Source organism: Muntiacus reevesi, chromosome 1 (assembly GCF_963930625.1).
Source record: "Muntiacus reevesi chromosome 1, mMunRee1.1, whole genome shotgun sequence".
Lineage (NCBI taxonomy): Eukaryota > Metazoa > Chordata > Mammalia > Artiodactyla > Cervidae > Muntiacus > Muntiacus reevesi.
This window is the reverse complement of record NC_089249.1, coordinates 269,745,583-269,769,377: the sequence shown is the minus strand read 5'-3', so window position 1 is coordinate 269,769,377 and position 23,795 is coordinate 269,745,583. Positions and strand designations below refer to the sequence as shown.

The following is a 23,795-nucleotide window of genomic DNA, read 5'->3' as shown; positions in this document are numbered from 1 at the left end:
GGAAATAAACTGGAGAGCAACAGGAGACAAACCAAAGGTTGATAACATGTACACATGGAGACAGGCTTCCCAGGTGGCCCAGTAGTAAAGAATCCGCCTGCCAATACAGGAGACACAGGAGACTCTGGTTCAATCCCTGGGTTGGAAAGATCCCCTGGAGAAGGAAATGGCAACCCACTCCTGTAATCCCGCCAGGAAAATTCCATAGACAGAGGAGCCTGGCAGGCTACAGTCCCGTGGAGTCACAGAGCGTCAGACATGACTGAGTGACTAACACACTCACATCCGCCCGCTCATCCGGAAGAACTGAGTAACTCGCCTAAATAGCCAAAGTTAACCTTAGTCGCTCAGTCGTATCCAACTCTTTGCAACCCCATGGACTGTAGGCCACCAGGCTCCTTTGTCCGTGGGATTCTCCAGGCAAGAGTACTGGAGTGGATTGCCATTTCCTTCTCCAGAGGATCTTCCTGACCCAGAGATCAAACCCATGTCTCCTGCAGGCAGATTCTTTACCAGCTGAGCCACCTAGAGAGGTTAAAAATGGCCGAAACTCTCAGGTTGAATACCACCCATAGTGGTTTAGTTGCTAAGTCATGTCCGGCTCTTGCAAACCCATGGACTGTATCCTGCTAGGCTCCTCTGTCCGTGGGGTTTTCCAGGCAAGAATACTGGAGTGGGTTGCCATTTCCTTCTCCAGGAGAGCTTCCGGACCCAGGGATTGAACCTGGGTCTCCTGCACTACAGGCACATTTGATACCACCTTCAGCTAAAGACCCCTCAGCTAAAGATAAATGAGGATGTTGAGGGTGGGGAGAGTCAGTTTAGGGAGGTTACCAGCAGAAGCAAAGTTGATAAGGGTAAGGTCATTATCCATGTTTAAGTCAGTGCCTTTCCATTGATAAGAGTTTCTAGAGAGTTGGTCATTCTCCTCTTCCAGGTACAAGGAAGACTCCCTTAACAAATGAAGATTTCCCTTATGAATCGATTGTTTCTTGGATTTCAGAGTTTTCGCCTTGTATGCTCTTTCTTAAAAACTAATCAGCTTAAAATAATTAATATGTCTAAGAGACACATCTTAGGGTAGCAAATTCTGCTCCCCTACATTAGGAACAGAGAAGAAGGGACTCAATGGAAGAGCAAATCAACCTTTGATACATTATGGAAAGGGGGATGGGGGCAAGGACACAGTTATTTTATTACATCTAACAGTTTAGAGAAGGGATAAAATTGCTAAGGCTTTGAGCCTGGGGATGAACAGACAATAGTGGTGTCCTAGACAAAAATAGGAAACACAGCAAGGAGCATGAAAGAGAAAGATCAGAGCCAGAGATGGAGAATTGGCAACTTGTACATAAAAAGGATCTTTGAAATGAAAGGATAACAGATTTCCTAAGCCAGGTGTAAAGCTGTGAGGCTGGAAGAAGGCTTAGGCCAAGATTTTAAGGGACCCGCCTCCCCCAACTCCCACTGCTGTTCAGTCACCAAGTCATGACCGACTCTTTGCGACCCCATGGACTGCAGCATGACAGGCTTCCCTGTCCTTCACTATCTCCTGGAGTGTGCTCAAACTCATGTCTATTGAGGCAGTGATGCCATCCAACCATCTCATCCTCTGTCGCCGTCTTCTCCTCTTGCCCTCAATCTTTCCCAACATAGGGCTCTTTTTCCAATAAATTGGCTCTTCACATAAGGTGGTGCTTCAGTTTCAGCATCAGTCCTTCCAATAAATATTCAGGGCTGATTTCCTTTAGGATTGACTGGTTTGATCTCCTCGCTGCCCAAGGGACGCTCAAGAGTCTTCTCCAACACCACAATCGAAAGCATCAGTTCTCCTCTGCTCAGCCTTCTTTCTGTCCAGCTGTCATATCTGTACAAGCAGAAGTTGCTCAGTCACGTCTGACTGTTTGTGACCCCATGGACTGTAGCCCGCCAGGCTCCTCTGTCCACGGAATTCTCCAGGCACGAAAACTAGAGTAGGTAGCCATTCCCTTCTCCGGGGGATATTTCCAACCCAGGTCTCCCACATTGCAGGCAGATTCTTTACCGTCTGAGCCACCGGGAAAGCCCTGTCTACACTTGACTACTGGAAAAACCGTAGCTTCGACTACATAGACCTTTGTTGGCAAGGTGATGTCTCTGCTTTTTAATACACTGTCTAGGCTTTTCTTAGCTTTTCTTCCAAGGAGCCAAGTGTCTCTTAATTTCATGGCTCCAGTCACCATCCACAGTGATTTTGGAGCCCAAGAAAGTCTGTCACTGCTTCTACTTTTCCCCTTCTTTTTGCCATGAAGTGAAGGAGCTGGATGCCATGATCTGTTTTTTGAATGTTGAGTTTTGAGCCAGCTTTTTCCCTCTCCTCTTTCGCCTTCATCAGGAGGCTCTTTGGAGCGTTATGAGGATGAAATTAGACGTAAGGTAGCTCGTGGGATGTGCAGCCTACTGTACCTTGTGGGTAGTAACTGCTTTTATGGAGTTGGTATAAATCTCAATTCATAAACTCAGATACACGAGGAATATCCAAGTCACCTTTTGCCTTCAAATCAATTTTATGAAGATTCTGAGGCCCAAATGCCTGGCTGGTAGGACTTTTAACTGTAGCTCTTCTTAGGGCTCCCAGCTTTACCCCAGGGGGGTAAAGAAGCCCCCGTGAGACAGTATCAATCTTCAATTATCTGGTCACTCTGGTTACTGCACAGGTACACTTTTTTATTTCCTCTCCAAGCACTCCTGTCAAGCACAACAGTCAGGTGTGGTTTGAAATCTTTGATGAGACTGAGAACCCATGTCAAGGATCCGGGGTCCCTCCTTGCCTCCCCCAGACAAGCCTCGCTGTGAACTGCCATCCAGCAAAATCCTTGCAGCCTGAGACATCACTCGCCAGTGTGAAAGGTCTCCTCTCCTGACCGTCACCCCTGGCCCCTGCCAGACACATAATGATTCTACTTTCAAATCATCCAGCCATACCAATACTTTGGGTCATAAAAAGTGGCTTTTTTTATTTAGTTCAAACTAATAATTATTCAATGAATTTAGCTTTTCTTTGTTTCTTTCATTCTTTGTTTTGTTTTGTTTTTTTAAATCTAGGAGGGCAACTGACTTCAGTCTGTTTGTACTTTCCAAATAGCAAAAATCCCTGAGGCAAGTAAACAGAAATAGACTACTTTCTTCAAGGCAAGGGAAAATCGAAATAAAAAATATCCATTGGCATATCTTGACACATTTAGATGGTAATAGCAACAATGGTAATGCAACTCATTATTTTTATTATAATATTCCTCATACCATCTCCCTTTCTCCATCTGCATTGTCAGCACGTGAATCATGGGGTCTTAGATTTTTCAGGCTGTGTTGATTGTCCAATTTTGCCTCCCCTTCCCTCAAACCATTCACACTTCAGCCATGCCACCCTGCCAGCAGCTACCTGTGTTCTCATCACTGCACCAACTCTCCTGTCTTCTTGGAAAGTACCTTCCCCACCTCAACCTCGTCATGCCAGTAAATTGCTACTCCCCCTTAAAGACTCTGCTGAGACATGATCTTCTCTGTGACTTCTCCATGTTCCCTTCCCAATGTAAGACACCATCCTCTGTTTCCAGTGTCTTATATTTAAAGCACTTAGACTTCAGGTGATTGAATAATTCCTTATTCAAACCAGGACATTTTTGAGCGTGGAAGAGGATGCTAGGACTGCCTGAGGCAAACCAGGATGTATTTTCATCCTACTTATCTTTACATTGCTGAAATGACTGTTTACCTGTCTGTCATTCCCACTCCCCACACACATACACATGGAGGCAGGCAGTGAATTCATGGAAGGCATAGGCCTCAGCATCTAGTATAGTGAGTGCCGACTCGGTTGATTAAATCTTGGGAATTTTACTGGGGCAGAACGTTGTAGCATATTAAAAAGCAGAGACATTACTTTGTCAACAAAGGTCCATCTAGTCAAGGCTATGGTTTTTCCAGTAGTCACATATGGATGTGAGAGTTGGACTATAAAGAAAGTTGAGCATTGAAGAATTAATGCTTTGGAACTGTGGTGTTGGAGAAGACTCTTGAGAGTCCCTTGGACTGCAAGGAGATCCAACCAGTCCATCCTAAAGGAGATCAGTCCTGGGTGTTCATTGGAAAGACTGATGCTGAAGCTGAAATTCCAATCCTTTGGCCACCTGATGTGAAGAGCTGACTCATTTGAAAAGACCCTGATGCTGGGAGGGATCGGGGGCAGGAGGAGAAGGGGATAACAGAGGATGAGATGGCTGGATGGCATCACTGACTCAATGGACATGAGTTTGGGTGGACTCTGGGAGTTGGTGATGGACAGGGAGGCCTGGCGTGCTGTAGTCCGTGGGGTTGCAAAGAGTTAGACACAACTGAATGACTGAACTGAACTAAACCAAAAAGGGAAATTTATCAGCTCAGCTAATGTAAGTATACAGGCATTGCTGGATCCAGGCTTCACCCAGTGTCATCCCATCAGGACTGTGCCATCTCTTGGCTCTACTTACTTTATTGGCCTGGTTTTCAGTGGTTCAGTTCAGTTTAGTTCAGTTCAGTCGCTCAGTCGTGTCCGACTCTTTGCGACCCCATGGACTGCCACACGCCAGGCCTTCTTGTTCATCACCAACTCCCAGAGTTTACTCAAACTCATGTCCATTGAGTCGGTGGTACCATCCAGCCATCTCATCCTCTGTCATCCCCTTCTCCTCCTGCCTTCAATCTTTCCCAGCATCAGGGTCTTTTCAAATGAGTCAGCTCTTCATATCAGGAGGCCAAAGTATTGGAGTTTCAGCTTCAGCATCAGTCCTCCCAATCAACACCCAGGACTGATCTCCTTTAGGATGGACCGGTTGGATCTCCTTGCAGTCCAAGGGACTCTCAAGAGTCTTCTCCAACACCACAGTTCAAAAGCATCAATTCTTCGGCACTCAAGTTTCTTTATAGTCCAACTCTCACATCCATATATGACTACAGGAAAAGACATAACCTTGACTAGATAGACCTTTGTTGGCAAAGTAATGTCTCTGCTTTTTAATATGCTGTCTAGTTTGGTCATAATTTTCCTTTCAAGGAGTAAACATCTTTTAATTTCATGGCTGCAATCACCATCTGCAGTGATTTTGGAGCCCCCCAAAATAAGGTCTGCCACTATTTCCACTGTTTCCCCATCTATTTGCCATGAAGTGATGGGTTCTCAGTGGAGTTCTCCCCAAAATGGACATTAGTAACTTCCAGCCTATTTTCTACCAGCTTAGCAGCCCCAGATGAAAGAGGACACTGTTTTATCAATCGTTCCAGCAAAAATCCTAGGGAAGACTCTCTAGATCATGAAAATCAAATCACAGAAATAAAATTATCAAGAGAAACTATAGCAGTGATGAGTGTTCAAATGACGAAGAAAATAAATTTACTCATTCCAAAATGATCTAGATTGTGTTTTTTCAACATATCTAAATTATGAGAAGCATTGTGAGTCCTTATTATCTTTAACTCAAAAATACTTTTACATATGATACAGAACATAGCTTGTTAATTATCTAAACAAGAGAGAAATTATTTCACCTTTTCAGTCCAACCTGTAGATGCAACAGTAGAGGAACTGATCCTTGAGGAGTGGTCACGGAGTCAGAGGAGGACTGAAAAGGGTGAATAAAATGAATCTGTCTTTGTTGCAATTCCTATTTGATTTTATTGAGAAACAAGCTGAGATACCTCTTCATTCTGAAATGACAGGAAGCTATGGGTTTGAGAAACATTTATAAATTTATTTGTAGAATTGATAGCATATTACTGAGAACACTATAACTGTGAATTTCATATGAAATTTATGTTCTGAATAAAGGGTATATAATGTTCAGAACAAAATTCCCAAGGAGAGATACAAAGATTCAACTAGTTATAAGTTGATTTTCAATAATAAGGAATGTATAAAATAATTCTGTTTGGCATTCAAGTTATATACACAAACACACATATACATATATATAGTTCATATTTGTATATAATATGAATGAAATACTGCACCAAATATAGTAACTATCACTGGTTGGTAGGATTTGGTGCACTTTTAATTTTCTTAGTTTCTTAGTCTGAATTTTTTACAGTTTCTAGAATGAATGTGTGCTACTTTTAAATGAAAAAATAAATGAAAAAAAGTTTAAAAGGATAAAGAATTCTGACATAAAAATAAACTAGTATTGCCCTTTGACGTGATGTCATGTGGTCCTTCTCACAACTTTACCCCACACAAATATCCATGACTCTCTCAGAAATTATACTGTGTTTGGACCCAATTGGGGAATGGACCTTCAATCTGAAAGAATATTGCATTTCTCCTATTATGTAAATAATAATCAAACACATTTTTACACTGTTATGCTAGCTTTAGTAATAGGAATGTAATCGTATTCATTGATACCCACCTTACTAAATCATTTTTGTTCTTTTTAAGAATGTACCTTTCAAGAACACGGTTCCAATACAGAAAATAATCTGAACCAAGGATCCAGTTTGATAGAAGCTATCTTTCAAGTGTTGTACCACTGCACTTTCTCTCCACAAACATTTGGAAATGTCTTTGTGAGTTACATGGAAGAAGAACAATTATGGGACTTGTTATATAACACTCCAGGTATGAGAAAGTTACTATTTGTAAAAGAAGTGTTTTATAGATATGCAAATATATCTTTAAAGACATTTTTAAAGTTTATTGATGTCAGTTTTGCCTAATCTGTTATTTGTAAAAAGTTATCTTACATTTTTTTCAGTATATAGGCTACTTTGGGGAATCATTAACCATTCAGTTCAGTTCAGGTCAGTCGCTCAGTCATGTCCGACTCTTTGCGAACCCATGAATCGCAGCACACTGGGCCTCCCTGTCCATCACCAATTCCCGGAGTTTACTCAGACTCATGCCCATCGAGTCGGTGATGCCGTCCAGCCATCTCATCCTCTGTCATCCCCTTCTCCTCCTGCCCCCAGTCCCTCCCAGCATCAGGGCATTAGTTCCCATCAAAATTTAACACACTTGGGACAAGATGAGGGGGAAGTTGAGGGGGGAAGTTATTACGTAGAAATTATGTTATGCAGATTTTCTTTTTTTATTAAAAATTTAACATTTACCACAGATTATGTTTTGCTGTTAAACATGTAAGAAATTAGTAAAATGTAAAAAAATTACTTTGTTATTCTCAGATGCTTTTATTAAACAAACTGATGGAAAAACCTGCTGGCCAGTTTTCTTCATATGTAAATGGTATTTATTATGACGAGCCTAGTGGCTCTCTCTAGACATTTAAGTAAGTCCTATCATTGTTTTGGGGGTACTGTGTTTTCTAGAGCTGTGTTGTTCTCCTGTCCACAGTTCGAGTGGATGGTTAAGTCAGAATGAGTTACATGTCTGAATAGGAAGTGTTCGTGGTTTACCCCACCTTCAGGACCAGGTGTAAACATTCTCATATTGTTTGATCCTTAATATTCTGTCTTTAAGTCTCTATACTTAATGTCTTGGGAAAATGAAGGATGAGGATTTAGTGGTTATCCTGTCAGTCCATTAACTATATATATCATTTACATTTGGTTTTCAACCTATATGCTTTCTTATACACTGTTTTGGAACCACCATTTCCATAAAATACTTACTAGAATCCATATTCAAAAATCTAACTGGCTCATAATCATGGTTTGTTTCTTCCTGTAATTTTTAGCTATCCTCCAGACTTTACTTGACTATCCTTTTAACTATTTTTAAGTCATTATGTTACATCTTCTCTTGGTCATTATCTCTGCAAAGTAGCAATATATAACTTTATGTAATGATTTCAAAACCTCGAATCTCTCACTTAAAGACTCTGTGATAATTCTCTCCTTTTAAAGTCTTATTTTTTAGTTTTCATATATTCCTCACTGTTTCCTTTTTACCCCTCAAATGGTCAGTCTGCTAGTTTAAAAGAGAACATTATTTCTGATGTAGACTTTATTGAACTGAAAGAAAAACAACCTTGAAAGCTCCTCCACCTCCTGCTGTTTTGAGTTGTTTCTGGTGAGGATAAGAGCTGAATTGTCTCATAAGATTATAAAGAATGGGGGACCCACTTGCTTCAAACCATTATTTATCTTTTCAGTTCTTAAGTTCTTGAACCATCTGACACTCCGCACAAAACCGTACTGAAAATAACTTAGAAGAGATCAGTGGATTTTAGGTGGTGGCCTGAGAAAGCAAACTGCTCCTTGCTGCTAATTAGTCTTCTCTTCCATCTACACGTAGAGCAAACCCTCCTCCCCCAGGTCAGAAAAGTCTCTTGGAATAGGAACAGGTATTACAGATGTTCATAGAGATCAGATTTTGTCGAGGGCTCAAAGGGGCTAAACTTCAAAGTGATGAAACATACTTGGCCTTTGGGCAAGTTGTTTCTGCATCAACGTTAAATTATCTCCTTTTAAAGTCTTATTTTCTAGTTTTCATGTATTCTCTCACTGTTTCCTTTTTATCCAAAAGACAGTCTTTTAGTTTAAAGTGAAAATGAAAGTGAGAGTTGCTCAGTCGTGTCCAACTCTTTGCGACCCCATGGACTGTATAGTCCATGGAATTCTCCAGGCCTTAATACTGGAGTGGGCAGCCATTCTCTTCTCCAGAGGATCTTTCCAACCCAGGGATCAAACCCAGGTCTCCTGCATTGCAGGTGAATTCTTTACCAGCTGAGCCACAAGAGAGCATTATTTCTGATGTAGACTTTATTGAACTGAAAGGAACTAAGACATTGCAGTGGTCATGAGGGACAGTGCCTTTTTTTTTTCTCTCCTATTTAAATCTTTGTAAATCTCCTATTCTTCTGTTACCAATTACAGTTATCTTAAAATCCCTAATAAGATACACTAATTCATAAGAAAACTAAGTCTTTTACTGTGGTTTCTGTTTGACTTGAAAAATAACAGGTTTCAAGGAAATATAGCTGAGACACAAAATCATAATCCCACAATATTTGCATTTTACCACTAATAGACCTATGCTTCAATAAATATTATTAACTTATCCAGATTGACTGGAGTACATTACTTAAAAACCAGTTTATTTTCTTCCTCTTGAAACACGCTAAGATTTCTGTATAGCTTAGACATCACAGTCTTATCAGTTTGGAGTAGAAAGATGAAAACAAAGAAGGCAGTATCCTCATTTTATTGCTGGGCTTCCCTGGTAGATCAGCTGGTAAAGAATCTGCCTGCAATGCAGGAGACCCTGATTTGATTCCTGGGTCAGAAAGATCTCCTGGAGAAGGGACAGTCTAACCACTCCAGTCTTCCTGGGCTTCCCTGGTGGCTCAGGTGCTAAAGAATCTGTCTTCAATGCAGGAGACCTGGGTTCGATCCCTGGGTTGGGAAGATCCCCTGGAGGGAGCCATGGCGACCCATTCCAGTATTCTTGCCTGGGAAATCCCTATGGACAGCGGAGCCTGGCGGGCTAAAGTCCACGGGGTCGGAAAGAGTTGGACATAACTGAGTGACTAAGCACAGTCAGAGATGTTAAGAGACTTGCCTGAGATTGTTCACTGATTAAATTGGAGAATCAGAACAAAAAATGGAGCTTCTGACCACAGGCCTTGCTATTTCTCTTTATTTTTTTCTATTAGACTAAACTCTTTGAAACATTTGCTTTATGAGTGTATGAATTCAGTAGTGAAATTTGTAAACTGGTTTAATAATTAGAAATGCAATACGTAACTCCTTAGAATGAACATAGCTAGGAAGAAAAACAAGAGTGAAAATATCCATTTAAAAAAAGATTAAAAAAGATAAAAATTATTAAAAAACAATTAAGTTGGGTACCTCATGTGGGCATTGCAAAGGCCAGACCACTCTAAGAAATAGATTTGGTAGCTATCATTGCAGGCCTGTACTGTCAAAGTAGGTCAACAATATTTAGTTGGGCAAATGAAAATATCAAAGCATAAGTTACTTTGTGCCTCACTCTATTCCTTAACTCCCTTTTACTTTTAAGAGAAATGCATGTCTTTAGCACACACTGTGAGTTAAACTTTATTAAAAACTACTAAACTGTTTTCCAAAGTAATCTTGTCCTTTTACCTTCCCACCAGTTACATGAGAGAGTTTGGGTTGCTCTCTGCCCTCACCAACACTTGGAATTGCCTTTTTGCTTTTAATCATTCTAAGGAGTATATGCTATTATCTCATTGTGACTTTAATTTACAGTTCCATGGTGATTAATGATGTCAAACACATCTTCATGTTTTTAACAGTCATTTGAAAAAACTCTTTTGTAAAATATCTCATTAAAACTTTTCTTCATTTATTTATTTATTTATTCTTAAAGAATATTGAGTTTGCTTATCCATAACAGCAAATACCCATTTATTTAAAAACTTTTTGGAACACATCTTTCAATTTTATTTAAATTATTCTATAAAGAACTTAAATATCTTTTGCTATATTGGCCTGGACAAAAATTTGTTTGGGTTTTTCCATACTATCTATGGACAAACGTGAATGAACTTTTGCCTAACACTTTTCTTATGTATCTTATATTGTTATTGCTAGTATTACTTATATCTTATATTCTGGTTTTAGTTACTTCTTTTTTTTTTTTTTTAATTTTATTTTATTAGTTGGAGGCCAATTACTTCACAACATTTCAGTGGGTTTTGTCATACATTGACATGAATCAGCCATAGAGTTACACGTATTCCCCATCCCGATCCCCCCTCCCACCTCCCTCTCCACCCGACTCCTCTGGGTCCTCCCAGTGCACCAGGCCCGAGCACTCGTCTCATGCGTCTCACCTGGGCTGGTGATCTGTTTCACCATAGATAATATACATGCTGTTCTTCTGAAACATCCCACCCTCACCTTCTCCCACAGAGTTCAAAAGTCTGTTCTGTACTTCTGTGTCTCTTTTTCTGCTTTGCATATAGGGTTATCATTACCATCTTTCTAAATTCCATATATATGTGTTAGTATGCTGTAATGTTCTTTATCTTTCTGGCTTACTTCACTCTGTATAATGGACTCCAGTTTCGTCCATCTCATTAGAACTGATTCAAATGAATTCTTTTTAACGACTGAGTAATATTCCATGGTGTATATGTACCACAGCTTCCTTATCCATTCATCTGCTGATGGGCATCTAGGTTGCTTCCATGTCCTGGGTATTATAAACAGTGCTGTGATGAACATTGGGGTGCACGTGTCTCTTTCAGATCTGGTTTCCTCAGTGTGTATGCCCAGAAGTGGGATTGCTGGGTCATATGGCAGTTCTATTTCCAGTTTTTTAAGAAATCTCCACACTGTTTTCCATAGTGGCTATACTAGTTTGCATTCCCACCAACAGTGTAAGAGGGTTCCCTTTTCTCCACACCCTCTCCAGCAAGGATCTCATTCAGATATGAAGGAGAAATCAAAAGCTTTACAGACAAGCAAAAGCTAAGAGAATTCAGCACCACCAAACCAGCTCTTCAACAAATGCTAAAGGATCTTCTCTAGACAGGAAATGCAGAAAGGTTGTATAAACGTGAACCCAAAACAACAAAGTAAATGGCAACGGGACCACACCTATCAATAATTACCTTAAATGTAAATGGCTTGAATGCCCCAACCAAAAGACAAAGATTGGCTGAATGGATACAAAAACAAGACCCCTATATATGCTGTCTACAAGAGACCCACCTCAAAACCAGAGACACATCCAGACTAAAAGTGAAGGGCTGGAAAAAAATATTTCATGCAAATGGAGACCAAAAGAAAGCAGGAGTCACAATACTCATATCAGATAAAATAGACTTTCAAATAAAGGCTGTGAAAAGAGACAAAGAAGGACACTACATAATGATCAAAGGATCAATCCAAGAAGAAGATATAACAATTATAAATATATATGCACCCAACATAGGAGCACTGCAATATGTACGGCAAACGCTAATGAGTATGAAAGAGGAAATTAATAGTAACACAATAATAGTGGGAGACTTTAATACCCCACTCACAACTATGAATAGATCAACTAAACAGAAAATCAACAAGGAAACACAAACCTTAAATGATACAATGGACCAGCTAGACCTAATTGATATCTATAGGACATTTCACCCCAAAACAATCAATTTCACCTTTTTCTCAAGTGCACACGGAACCTTCTCCAGAATAGATCACATCCTGGGCCATAAATCTGGTCTTGGAAAATTCAGAAAAATTGAAATCATTCCAGTTATCTTTTCTGACCACAGTGCAGTAAGATTAGATCTCAATTACAGGAAAAAAAATTGTTAAAAATTCAAACATATGGAGGCTAAATAACACGCTTCTGAATAACCAACAAATCATAGAAGAAATCAAAAAAGAAATCAAAATATGTATAGAAATGAATGAAAATGAAAACACAACAACCCAAAACCTATGGGACACTGTAAAAGCAGTGCTAAGCGGAAGGTTCATAGCATTACAGGCTTACATCAAGAAACAAGAAAAAAGCCAAATAAATAACCTAACTCTACACCTAAAGCAATTAGAGAAGGAAGAAATGAAGAACCCCAGGGTTAGCAGAAGAAAAGAAATCTTAAAAATTAGGGCAGAAATAAATGCAAAAGAAACTAAAGAGACCATAGCAAAAATCAACAAAGCTAAAAGCTGGTTTTTTGAAAAAATAAACAAAATTGACAAACCATTAGCAAGACTCATTAAGAAACAAAGAGAGAAGAACCAAATTAACAAAATAAGAAATGAAAAAGGTGAGATCACAACAGACAACACTGAAATACAAAGGATCATAAGAGACTACTACCAGCAGCTCTATGCCAATAAAATGGACAACTTGGATGAAATGGACAAATTCTTAGAAAAGTATAACTTTTCATTTATTAATTAGATTGTCTTACTGAGTTTTAAAGAGGTCTTCCCTGATGGCTCAGTGGTAAAGAATCACCTACAATGCAAGAGCCACAGGAGATGCAGGTTTGATCCCTGGGTCAGGAAGATCCCCTGGAGGAGGGCATGACACCCACTCCAGTATTCTTGTTTGGAGAATCCTATGGACAGAGAAGTCTTCCAGGCTACAGTCCATGGGGTCGCAAGATTCAGACATGACTTAGCGACTAAACCACCACCATACATTTTCACATACATACACAATTTTCCCAGCATCCTTTTTTAGAAATCACTATTCTTTCCCAGTTTGAATTACTTCAGTGTTTTTGTCAGAAATCAAGTGAACAATTGATCGCATCCATGTCTAAGTGTGGATCCTCTGTTCTGACTCTTGGAGCTACATGACTATATTATTCTTTATTTTCTGTTTGTCCCAACTTTGTTCCTATCTATTTTGACCTTCTTTGGATTAACTGGATATTTTTCAGTATTACAGTTTTTCTTTGCTAGTGGCTTATTAGATATAATTTTATATTTATTTTGGTAGTTGTTCCAAGGTTTACATCTTGTGATGAGTATCTTTGACTCTTCACAGTTTACATATAATGTAAGAATCTTACACAAGTATATTTCTGTTTACTCTTCCTATTCTTTACATGTGTCATCATGCATTTTATTTCTACTAATGTTATTAACCCTACAATCTATTGTTTCACTTTTGTTTCAGTCAGTTTTAACTTAAAGAAGCTAAAAATGGGAAAAAAGTCTTTCATATTTGTCCATCTATCTATCATTTCTGGTACTCTGCTTTTACTTGCATAGATCTAAGTTTCTGACAGATATCATTTTCCTTCTTCATTAAGTATTTCCTTTAATGTAGTAAAATTTTTCTGCCATCAATTCATTTGATTTGATTTGGTTGCATGAAAAAAAGGCTTTATCTTCATATTTGAAATATTTTTCATCAGACATAGACTTTTGGGTTCAGAGATTTTATTTTTATCTTTCATTTTCTTTTCACTCAGTACTTTAAAGACAGTTTTCTATTTTATGGCTTGCATTGTTTCTGATGATAAATCAGTTTAGGTTTTAAAGTGTTTGCTTCCAGTTATAAAATGTGTCTTCTTTGTGTCGTTCATTTTAAGATTGTTCTCTTTATCACTACTTTGCAGCTATTTAATTATGATATGCTTTGTTTTGGTTTCTTTTGTATTCTGCTTAGGAATTGTTGAGCCTCTTATATCTGATAGTGTTTAGTTTTTTATCATATTTGTAAGTTTTTCAGCTGTTCTCACAGGATATTTTATCTTTTTCCCCCCTACTACCACTTTTTTCTGGAATTCTTTTTCTTTAAAAAAAAAAAAGTTTTAATTAATTAATTTATTTGGCTGAGTAAGGCCTTAGTTATGTCATGCAGAATCTTCATTACATCACATGGGATCTTTTTACATCATACTGTTTTCTTCATTACATCACATGGAATCTTTTACATCATACTGTTTTCTTCATTACATCACATGAGATCTTTTACATCATACTGTTTTCTTCATTACATCACGTGGGATCTTGTAAGTGCACTATGCAGGCTCAGCAGTTTTGGCACCGGGCTCTCGAGTTGTGGCCCACAGCCTCCAGAGTCCACAGCCCCAGTAATTGCAGTGTGCGGACTTTATGGATCTTAGTTCCCTGACCAGGGGTTAAACTTGTGTTCCTTGCATTGTAAGATGGATTCTTAACTATTGGACCACCAGGGAAGTCCCTGATTTGCAGATATTGCAAAACCCTTGTATCCCTCAGATAAATCCAACTTCGTATTGTGTATGATCCTTTTAGTGTCAACAACATTCAGTTTGTTGACACTTTGTTGAGGATTTTTGCATCTATATCCATCAATGATATTGGACTGTGATTTTTCTTTTTTATGTGATATCTCTGTCTAGTTTTAGCATCAGGGTGAGGCTGGCCTTGTATACAGAATGAGTTTGGAAGTATTCCTTCTTCTATACAATTTTTGGGAATAGATTGAGAAGAACAGATATTACCTCTTCTCTAAATGTTTGGTAGCATTCACCTATGAAGCCATCTGGTCCTGGACTTGTGTTTGTTGAGAGTTTTTCTATATCACTAATTCAGTATCATTGCTGGTAATTGGTCTGTTCATATTTTTTATTTCTTCCTGGTTCAGTCTTGGGATATTGTACGTATCTAGTAATTTGTCCATTTCTTCTAGATTGTCCATTATATGGCTATATAATTGTAGTCTCTTAGGATCATTTGTATTTCTGTAATGTCAGATATAACTTCTCCTTTTTCATTTCTGATTTTATTGGTTTTGACCCCTCTCTCTTTTTTCTTGATGAGTCTGGCTAAAAGTATGTCAATTTTGTTTATCTTTTGAAAAGTCCAGCTCTTAGTTTCAGCACTATGGTGGTTTTTACAATGGGTTGTCATTTGAGAAATACCACCTTGAAATTTGAGGGGGGAAATCATATTGGTGCTCTTCTCTATTGATTCAAATAGTGATCCCTGAACTTCCCATTCATTAAGACAAACAAAAACTTTTATTGTATTTATCACAAAAGTAACACATAATCATTGCAGGTGATACTTATTAGAAAGAAAGGAGGAAAGAAAAGAGGGAAGGAGGGAAGAAAAAGTCAAAGAAGAAGAAGGAAAGGAAAAGGAAAATCACCTGAAATACCGTTAGTCATTGATAACCACCATTAACATTATAGAGTATATCTTTTAATTCTTTTCTATGTGTATGTAAACGTGTATTTTTTAAACAAAAATAGTATATCATACTATCTTCTCAGCTGCCTTTTTTTTTTTTAACTAATCAATATGACTTTATTGCAAAGATGGATGTGCTATGCTTAGTCACTCAATCATGTCTGACTCTTTGCGACCCCATGGACTGTAGCCTGCCAGGCTCCTCTGTCCATGGGGATGCTCCAGGTGAGAATATTGGAGTGGGTTGCCATGCCGTCCTCCAGGAGATCTTCCCAACCCAGGGACCAAACCCAGGTCAACTTCATTGCAGGTGGATTCTTTACCATTTGAGCCACTAGGGAAGCTCTAAGTTAATTAAATAAATCCCTAGTTGTTGGACATTTAGATTATTACCAATCTTTTATTTTATTATTTACATAATCATAATTAATTTCTTAGGATAAATTTCCAGAGAAGGAATAAATGTGTTAATAGGTAAGTGTCAAAACTTTTGCAATTGTTGTCCATGTATCATCTAAAAAGGTTATACAAGTTATATATCCACCAATAGAGTCCCCAGAGTACTAGCAAATACTCTTTTATTCACTGTTATTCTGGCTACTATTCCCTTGATTACCAAGGGGTAACTTTTTCCCCAAATGTTTATGGACTACTTATCAATCGTATGATCTCTAGGCTAAAAACAACTCTTCTTTCCTTCAGCTTTGAACTAGATTACTGAGAAGCTGAATTCTTAATTGAACAGGGCACAGAATATTTTCGATTCTGCTAACTGTAATGTACTGTCCGATTTTAAAGTGTCGACGCGCAGAGAGCCCGAGGTAGAGGTCATCCGGTGCCTGAGACTTGCACTGACCCAGGCCCTCCAGGACGTCGTGCAGCAGGCGGTATCTGTGATGAGCTCTGGGAGCAACTGTGAGACGAACCTCAACAGGCACAGCGTTCCTGAATGTCTGCGTGACAGCATTCCCAAAGAATGGAATTACATTCCAAAAGACGCCAAAAGGAAAGAATCAAGCAAAGGTACATTTGTTTTTCTTTAAGAACATGTGCCTAAAGAAGCACACTTTCTAGGATATGAGAACATGTAGCATTCTAAAAATTGCAAGATTTGTAAACTATATTAGTCTCCTTTCTACCATGTATATTTAGGATTCCTAATTTTCATTACTGTGAGCCATATGATAAAAAAAAAAAAAAACCCACAACCTAGAAATGAAAATGACTCAAATGATTATCTTCTTTTTTTAACTACCAATTCACAATTTTCTGTGATATTTTGTGTTCATGTCAGTATTCAAATTAGTCACATAATTTTGACTGATTTCCTTTAAACCTATTGAGGAATCCAAAATTCATATTTTCAAGAGGATTGCTCTGATATTCAGTTTAATTATTCTTTTTTGAAGTTTTTCCTGTACAACTAGCAATTATTACTTTCTTCTCTTTCTTTAATATACCTACATGTGTAGCTTTTTGGTAAAAAATAGCACCCCATTTAATAGCTACATGTATATTTCTGACAGGGTATTTCCCCCCCAGTACCTATGGTTCTGGATTCAGTGCCTTGTTCCTCTTCAGGGCAATGCATCTACCAAAGTGTACTGAAGAATTATCAATGATCTATATTATTCATTTATTAATCAAGTCCTTTCTTCTTAGCTTCTTCCTATCTAGATGTCTCTACTTTCCAAGAATTTCACAAGGTTCCTTTGGGTGTATCTTATTTATCTGTTTGTATCCATGAATCTTCTTTAGAATTTTTAAAATACATCTTTTCCTTTTTATCTTCATCTTTAAAGAAGAATATTTTTTCACTAACTGTAAGGAAACTCTCAACAGTAAAGCACTCTAGCTGAACAGTAAAATACTCCTGCTAAATCTAAACCCAGTTGAGGAAAGTAGCTGTTCTCTCATCCTTCTCCATAGTGGTCCTGAATAATATGAATCTTATCCAGCAACCTTATATTAAAGACTCAAATCCATTATCTATCAGTGACCTTTCATAGTAATGCTTTAATTCTGTCCAAACCCTATTAAACTGCCTTTGAATCCAGTAAAGCCATTTAATTCAAATTGGAAAATGTCAGATATTCGTTACTTAAGTTCTTCCTCACCAGAGTTGTTGCCATCTCCCCTTTCTAGCTTTGGGATATTTCATAGATTTTGAGCAATACAGGAGGCATGATCTATAGTTTATATATCATGTCATATGAGTACCAGTTTTTTGTTTATGTCTTTCAAGTTGGTCTATTCACAATTTTTTTTTTCTACAAGTATTTTGGAACTCTTCTATAACATTTCAAAGGACCTCTGGTTTCCGCCCCTACCCCCGCCCCAAAAAACTTAGTTTGTATTGATCAATACCAGTTCTTATCATTTTCCTTACTAAATAATACTTTTTCATAAAATTGTCATTTAGGGTAGACATATAACACTTAGAGAGGCACGAAGGAGTGCCAAATCACATATAAATATTATAAAAGAAAGTGGTGGAGGAAAGTGACCTTCTAAAGCATTTTGTGCATTTCAGGATGTGACAATAGGCAAATACCATTGTTCTTCGTTTCTGTCCTCTATTAAATTTCCATTACTCAATCTTTAGTTTCTCTACAACATACAAGATAGATAACATGTTCATGCCAGACATTAAGTCACTTATTCATTCAGAACTAAGTCAGTTACTGCTACATATGAGGTACTGGAATTGGGTCATGGATAAACCGTCAATAAGAGATCCCCTGTTGATTCTTGAAGACTAGTATAAATGTTCACAAATACGTACAAACACCTCCCGAGGTGTACAAGACAATTAATTCTCTGGTGGGTGAGAAGACAGCAAGCAAAACTACTGAAATTTCATATGGAGCCTGTTATTGGAATTCTCCCTGGGTCTGTGAGCAGGCCAGTCATGTGTTGGGGACATTATTGTTAGAGAGGGCATATATAGGGTAACCTCACTCCTTCATTCGCTTTCATCATTCAGCAATCAATTAAGGTTGTCCTTTGTATTTCAGAGTCTAGTTTTCTCAAAATTAATCCTCACAAAACACACAAGTGACTTTAACATATTCTTATAAATCAACAAATCAACTGCAGTTTAAAACTATTACTAGGAATCCAAGGGAAAACAAACAATGAGAAAGTAAAAAAACTCACACTTAGGAAAATTACTGTTTCTAACACAAACTGTTTCTCAGCCATATTATAGGTTAGAACACTGATAATCTGATCAGATTTGGCCAAAAATAAATAAAAAAAGAGTGGGAACACCATCTGAAACATGGCTTCCCATACTTTGTTGTTAAAGATGAATCCCTCCAAAATGAGTATTGTGCCTTGAGGTATTAGCTGAATATAGTTTGAAGTCATCTTGATTAGCCAAAGATTTCAAAACTAAGCATACAAACATGAAGATGTTTTAAGTTGATTGATATTTAATTCAGTACTTGGCAAAATTCATCTAAATCATGAAGTGCTTAGGGGCCTTTTTTTTTTTTCTTGAGGATTCTAACTTAAAAGACGAATAGTCACTAGCTTAAGGAAACATTTGTCCTTCCTGACATAGTGAAAATGATGGAACATTGAAAACACTGAAGATTTAAAAAAATAAATAGTACAATAAATTATACATTGTAAGAGATTTACCAAAGAAGTGAATGGAAGTTTAGATGTTTCTCATATAGATCAGCTTAGGTGTTCACTCCCTTAGCGAATATGCAAAGAATTCTCTTCCTAAAAGCAAATACACAAAGAATTAGTTGTTTTATTTCTTTGACAATGACCAAAGGAAAGATATTCCAGAGAATGTGTTGTCTTACCACTAAATTACTTTTTAAATAGAAAGAATGCTTTATGGAAAAACTCAGGAGTAATTGTTTTTAAGTAAAACAATGGATTCTGCAGAGGAAACAGAGAGAGCCCCGCAGAGAAAATGCATTCCAGGCATCATTCACACCTGGATTGTTGAGAAAGAAAGTGATGGCAGAAATATGCCGAGTGTTATCAGAAGTCATTCAGATAGTTTATTTTGTAAAACCCAGAAATATTAGTTTTATAAGAGCCAGTATCACCTATAAAAATGTCATCGCTGCACAGAATTTTCTAGCATGATTAAAAAATGTTCCAAATAAGTGTTTCAGTTATTTTTGAATACTTTTCTTAAAAGTACAAAAATGAGGGCATCCCTGATGGCTCTGGTGGACAGCCGTCTGCCAATGCAGAAGACACGGGTTCCATCCCTGATGCGGGAAGATTCCTGCACACAGCGAAGCAGCGGAGCTCGTGCGCCACAGTATTGAGCCTGTGCTCGGGAGCTCGGGAGCCACAACTGCTAAGCCCACGGGCTGCGGCTGCTGAGGCCTGCACGCCTTGGAGCCCAGTGTTCTGCAACAAGAAAAGCCGTGGCAGTGAGGGGCCTGCACGCTGCCACTGGAGAGTGGCCCCTGATTACCGTGAATACAGAAAAGTCCACACTGCAACAAAAACCCAGCACAGCCAAAAATTTTTTTAAAAATACAAAAATGAAATATTTTCAGTTTGTTGCAAGAACAGTTAATTAACATAATAGTGATGAATATTCATTTGTCTGATTTCAACGGCAACATTTGTCTTTTTGGTGGAGGAATTTAAAAAACTAGTACCATGATTTCACAGGTTGCATGTGGATCTACGTATATTCATGTCGTGACTTTGTCACCTATGACAATCATTAAAATCGAGTATTGAAACAAACTAAATAACCTGACATTTGTTTTTTTTTTTTTTTTTTTTTTCTTTTTTTTTTAAATTTTATTTTATTAGTTGGAGGCCAATTACTTCACAACATTTCAGTGGGTTTTGTCATACATTGACACGAATCAGCCATTGAGTTACACGTATTCCCCATCCCGATCCCCCCTCCCACCTCCCTCTCCACCCGACTCCTCTGGGTCCTCCCAGTGCACCAGGCCCGAGCACTCGTCTCATGCATCCCACCTGGGCTAGTGATCTGATTCACCATAGATAATATACATGCTGTTCTTTTGAAACATCCCACCCTCACCTTCTCCCACGGAGTTCAAAAGTCTGTTCTGTACTTCTGTGTTTCTTTTTCTGTTTTGCATATAGGGTTATCGTTACCATCTTTCTAAATTCCGTATATATGTGTTAGTATGCTGTAATGTTCTTTATCTTTCTGGCTTACTTCACTCTGTATAATGGGCTCCAGTTTCGTCCATCTCATTAGAACTATGTGTTACAAAGTATTAAAGCCTGGATTTTTAAAAGAATAAAGCATATAAAATCATATTATTCTCACTCAATAATGTATTATCAATATTTAATACCATTAGTAAACAATATTTTAAAAGTTAATTTTAAGACATTATTTGTCTTTACCTTTTTCATTGTAAATTTCATTTTTTGCATGTTTTATAATCTCCAAAATATATTTTTACAATCAGTAGTCTATGCATAAGAAGGAAGACACGATAAGTATATAAATGTACCTCTCACATTGCATTCAATGTCATATTCAAAGCTATGGTTTTTCAAGTAGTCATGTATGGATGTGAGAGTTGGACTATAAAAAAAAGCTGAGCACCAAAAAATTGATACTTTTGAACTGTGGTGTTGGAGAAGACTTTTGAGAGTCTAGCAAGGAGATCCAACCAGTCAATCCTAAAGGAAATCAGCCCTGAATATTCTTTGGAAGGACTGGTGCTGAAGCTGAAATTCCAATACTTTAGCCACCTGATGCAAAGAACAGACTCACTAGAAAAGACCCTGATTCTGGGAAAGATTGAAGGCAGGAGGTGAAGGGGCTGACAGAGGATGAGATGGTTGGATAGCATCACTGGCTTGATGGACATGAGTTTGAGCAAGCTGGGGAGTTGGTGATGGACAGCGAAGCTTGGCAAGCTACAGTCTATGAGGTCACAGGGAGTGGGATACAACTGAACGACTGAACTGAACTGAACATTGCATCCATTCTAGGACATACATTTTTTCGCACTTTATCAAATTGGGATAGCTCTTACAATATGTTACACATAAAGGAAGTCAGATTATTTAAATAAAGACAGAAAACTGAATGCGTGGCATTCTTAGAAGACCCATCCTGGTGTGTTGCCAGCATCGTCGTAGACACAGAGATCCTGTGATTGTGCTTAGTCGCTCAGTCGTGTCCGACTCTTTGTGACCCCGTGGACTGCAGCCCACCAGGCTCCTCTGTCCATGGGATTCTCCTGGCAGTAATACTGGAGTGGGTTGCCTTGTCCTCCTTTAGGGGATCTTCCCAACCCAGGGATTGAACCCAGGTCTCCTGCATTGCAGGCAGGTTACTTACCGTCTGAACTACGAGGGAAGCCCTGACCCTGTGATCAGTAGAATGGATTTGTCATTGGTCTAAAGGTTCTGACTAGAATTTGCCTAAGTTTTGATAAAGTATTTGGAGATTTGAGCACGTGCCGTTCTCAGATTTTGTAAATATTAGTAGCAATACAGGTGTGAAGAGAATTGTTCATCTTTACCTGATACCTACTTGTCTTGTCAAATGTTTACTCAGAATGTGCAGATAAGCCTTCTTTAGGATAAACAGAATATAAGAGATAATCTTTTAAGTCAAATACTTGGCAGCAGATTGGGGAATATGAGATGCAAACACATAAAGAACAATAAAATGTTTAAGATAATTTAAGAACACTGATAAGAGTGGTTTCTTACTTTGCTTTATCTATATTTTAAGCTTCATCTAAACATTTATTTGAATAAAAAGAAGACATTTATTGAGGAACTATTTTTTTACAAAATACTGAACTATACACTTTTTTATTTATTCATTTATTTAATTACAAAAGTCTTCTGAGATCATTCAAATATCTGTTGGACCCAATACAATTTTTATAAACATAAAAACACTGCTCCAGTTAATTCTGAAAATCATTCTTAAGTTGTGAATTTCTGAGACATCCCTAGACCAGACCTATGTTTTCCAAGAGCTTTGTATTTTTTAAGGGCAGGATAACTTTTTTTTTTTCAACTTTTAATTTTGTATTGGAGTATAGCCAAGTGATAATGTTGTCATAGTTTCAAGTGGATAGCAAAGGGACTCAGCCATCCACATACATGTATCCCTTCTCCTCCAAACTCCGCTTCCATCCAGTCTGCCACATAGCTTTGAGAAGAATTGCCTGTGTATACAGTAGGTCCTGTGCTGTACATAGATTCATTTTAAATATAGCGGTATGTACATGTTGATCCCAAACTCCCTATCTCTTCCCCTCATCCTTCTGCCAGGCAACCATAAATTCATTCTCTAAGTCTGTGAATTTGTTTCTATTCTGTAAATAAGTTCATTTGTTTCATTTCTTTTAGATTCTGCATATACGGAATGTCATATGATATTTCTCCTTCTCTGCCTGACTTACTTCACTCAGTATGACAGTCTCTAGTTCCATCCATATTGCTGCAAATGGCAGTATTTCATTATTTTAAATGACTAATATTCCATTATGTGTGTGTGTGTGTGTGTGTGTGTGTGTGATCCCTTTTTTTTTTCATTCCCCTATTGGTGACCATTTAGGTTGCTTCCTTGTCTTGGCTCTTGTGAGCAGTGCTGCCGCGAACACCGGGGTGCGTGTATCCTCTTGGACCCGATTTTCCTCTGGCTATAGCCCAGGAGTGGGGCTGCAGGGTCACATGGTCGCTCAGCTTCTAGCTTTTAAAGAAACCTCCTCCCTGTTCTCCATCGTCTCTGTGTCAGCTTACAGTCTCACTAGCAGTGTAGGAGGGTTCCCTTCTCTCCACTCAGTCTCCAACATTTATTGTTCGTGAATTTTTTGATGATAGCCGTTTTGACTGGTGTGAGATGATATCTCATTGTAGTTTTGATTTGCATTCATATGATAATTTGTGCTGTTGAACATCTTTTCATGTGCCTCTTGAGCATCTGTATGTCTTCTTTGAGAGTTTCCCTGATGGCTCAGACAGTTAAGAATCTGCCTGCAATGTAGGAGATGTGGGTTTGATCCCCAGGTTGGGAAGATCCCCTGAAGAAGGAAATAGCAACCCCCTCTAGTATTCTTGCCTGGAGAATCCCGTGGACCAAGGAGCCTGGTGGGCTACTGTCCATGGGGTTGCAAAGTGTTGGACACGACTGAACAACTAACACGAACTAACATGTCTTCTTTGGGGAAATGTCTGTTTAGGTC

The 23,795-nt window shown here is 38.3% G+C and overlaps 1 protein-coding gene across 6 annotated transcripts in view; it reads left to right on the top strand.

Moving 5' to 3' along the window:
• The window catches only part of KIAA0825 (KIAA0825 ortholog), a 410,996-nt gene that overhangs the window by 186,676 nt on the left and 200,525 nt on the right, over window positions 1-23,795 (top strand). For all 6 annotated transcript variants that reach the window (XM_065936747.1, XM_065936741.1, XM_065936733.1 and 3 more), the window contains 2 exons: window positions 6,452-6,631; window positions 16,402-16,626. In XM_065936747.1, the coding sequence (XP_065792819.1) occupies window positions 6,452-6,631; window positions 16,402-16,626 (405 nt within the window). The remainder of the gene's footprint in view (window positions 1-6,451; window positions 6,632-16,401; window positions 16,627-23,795) is intronic.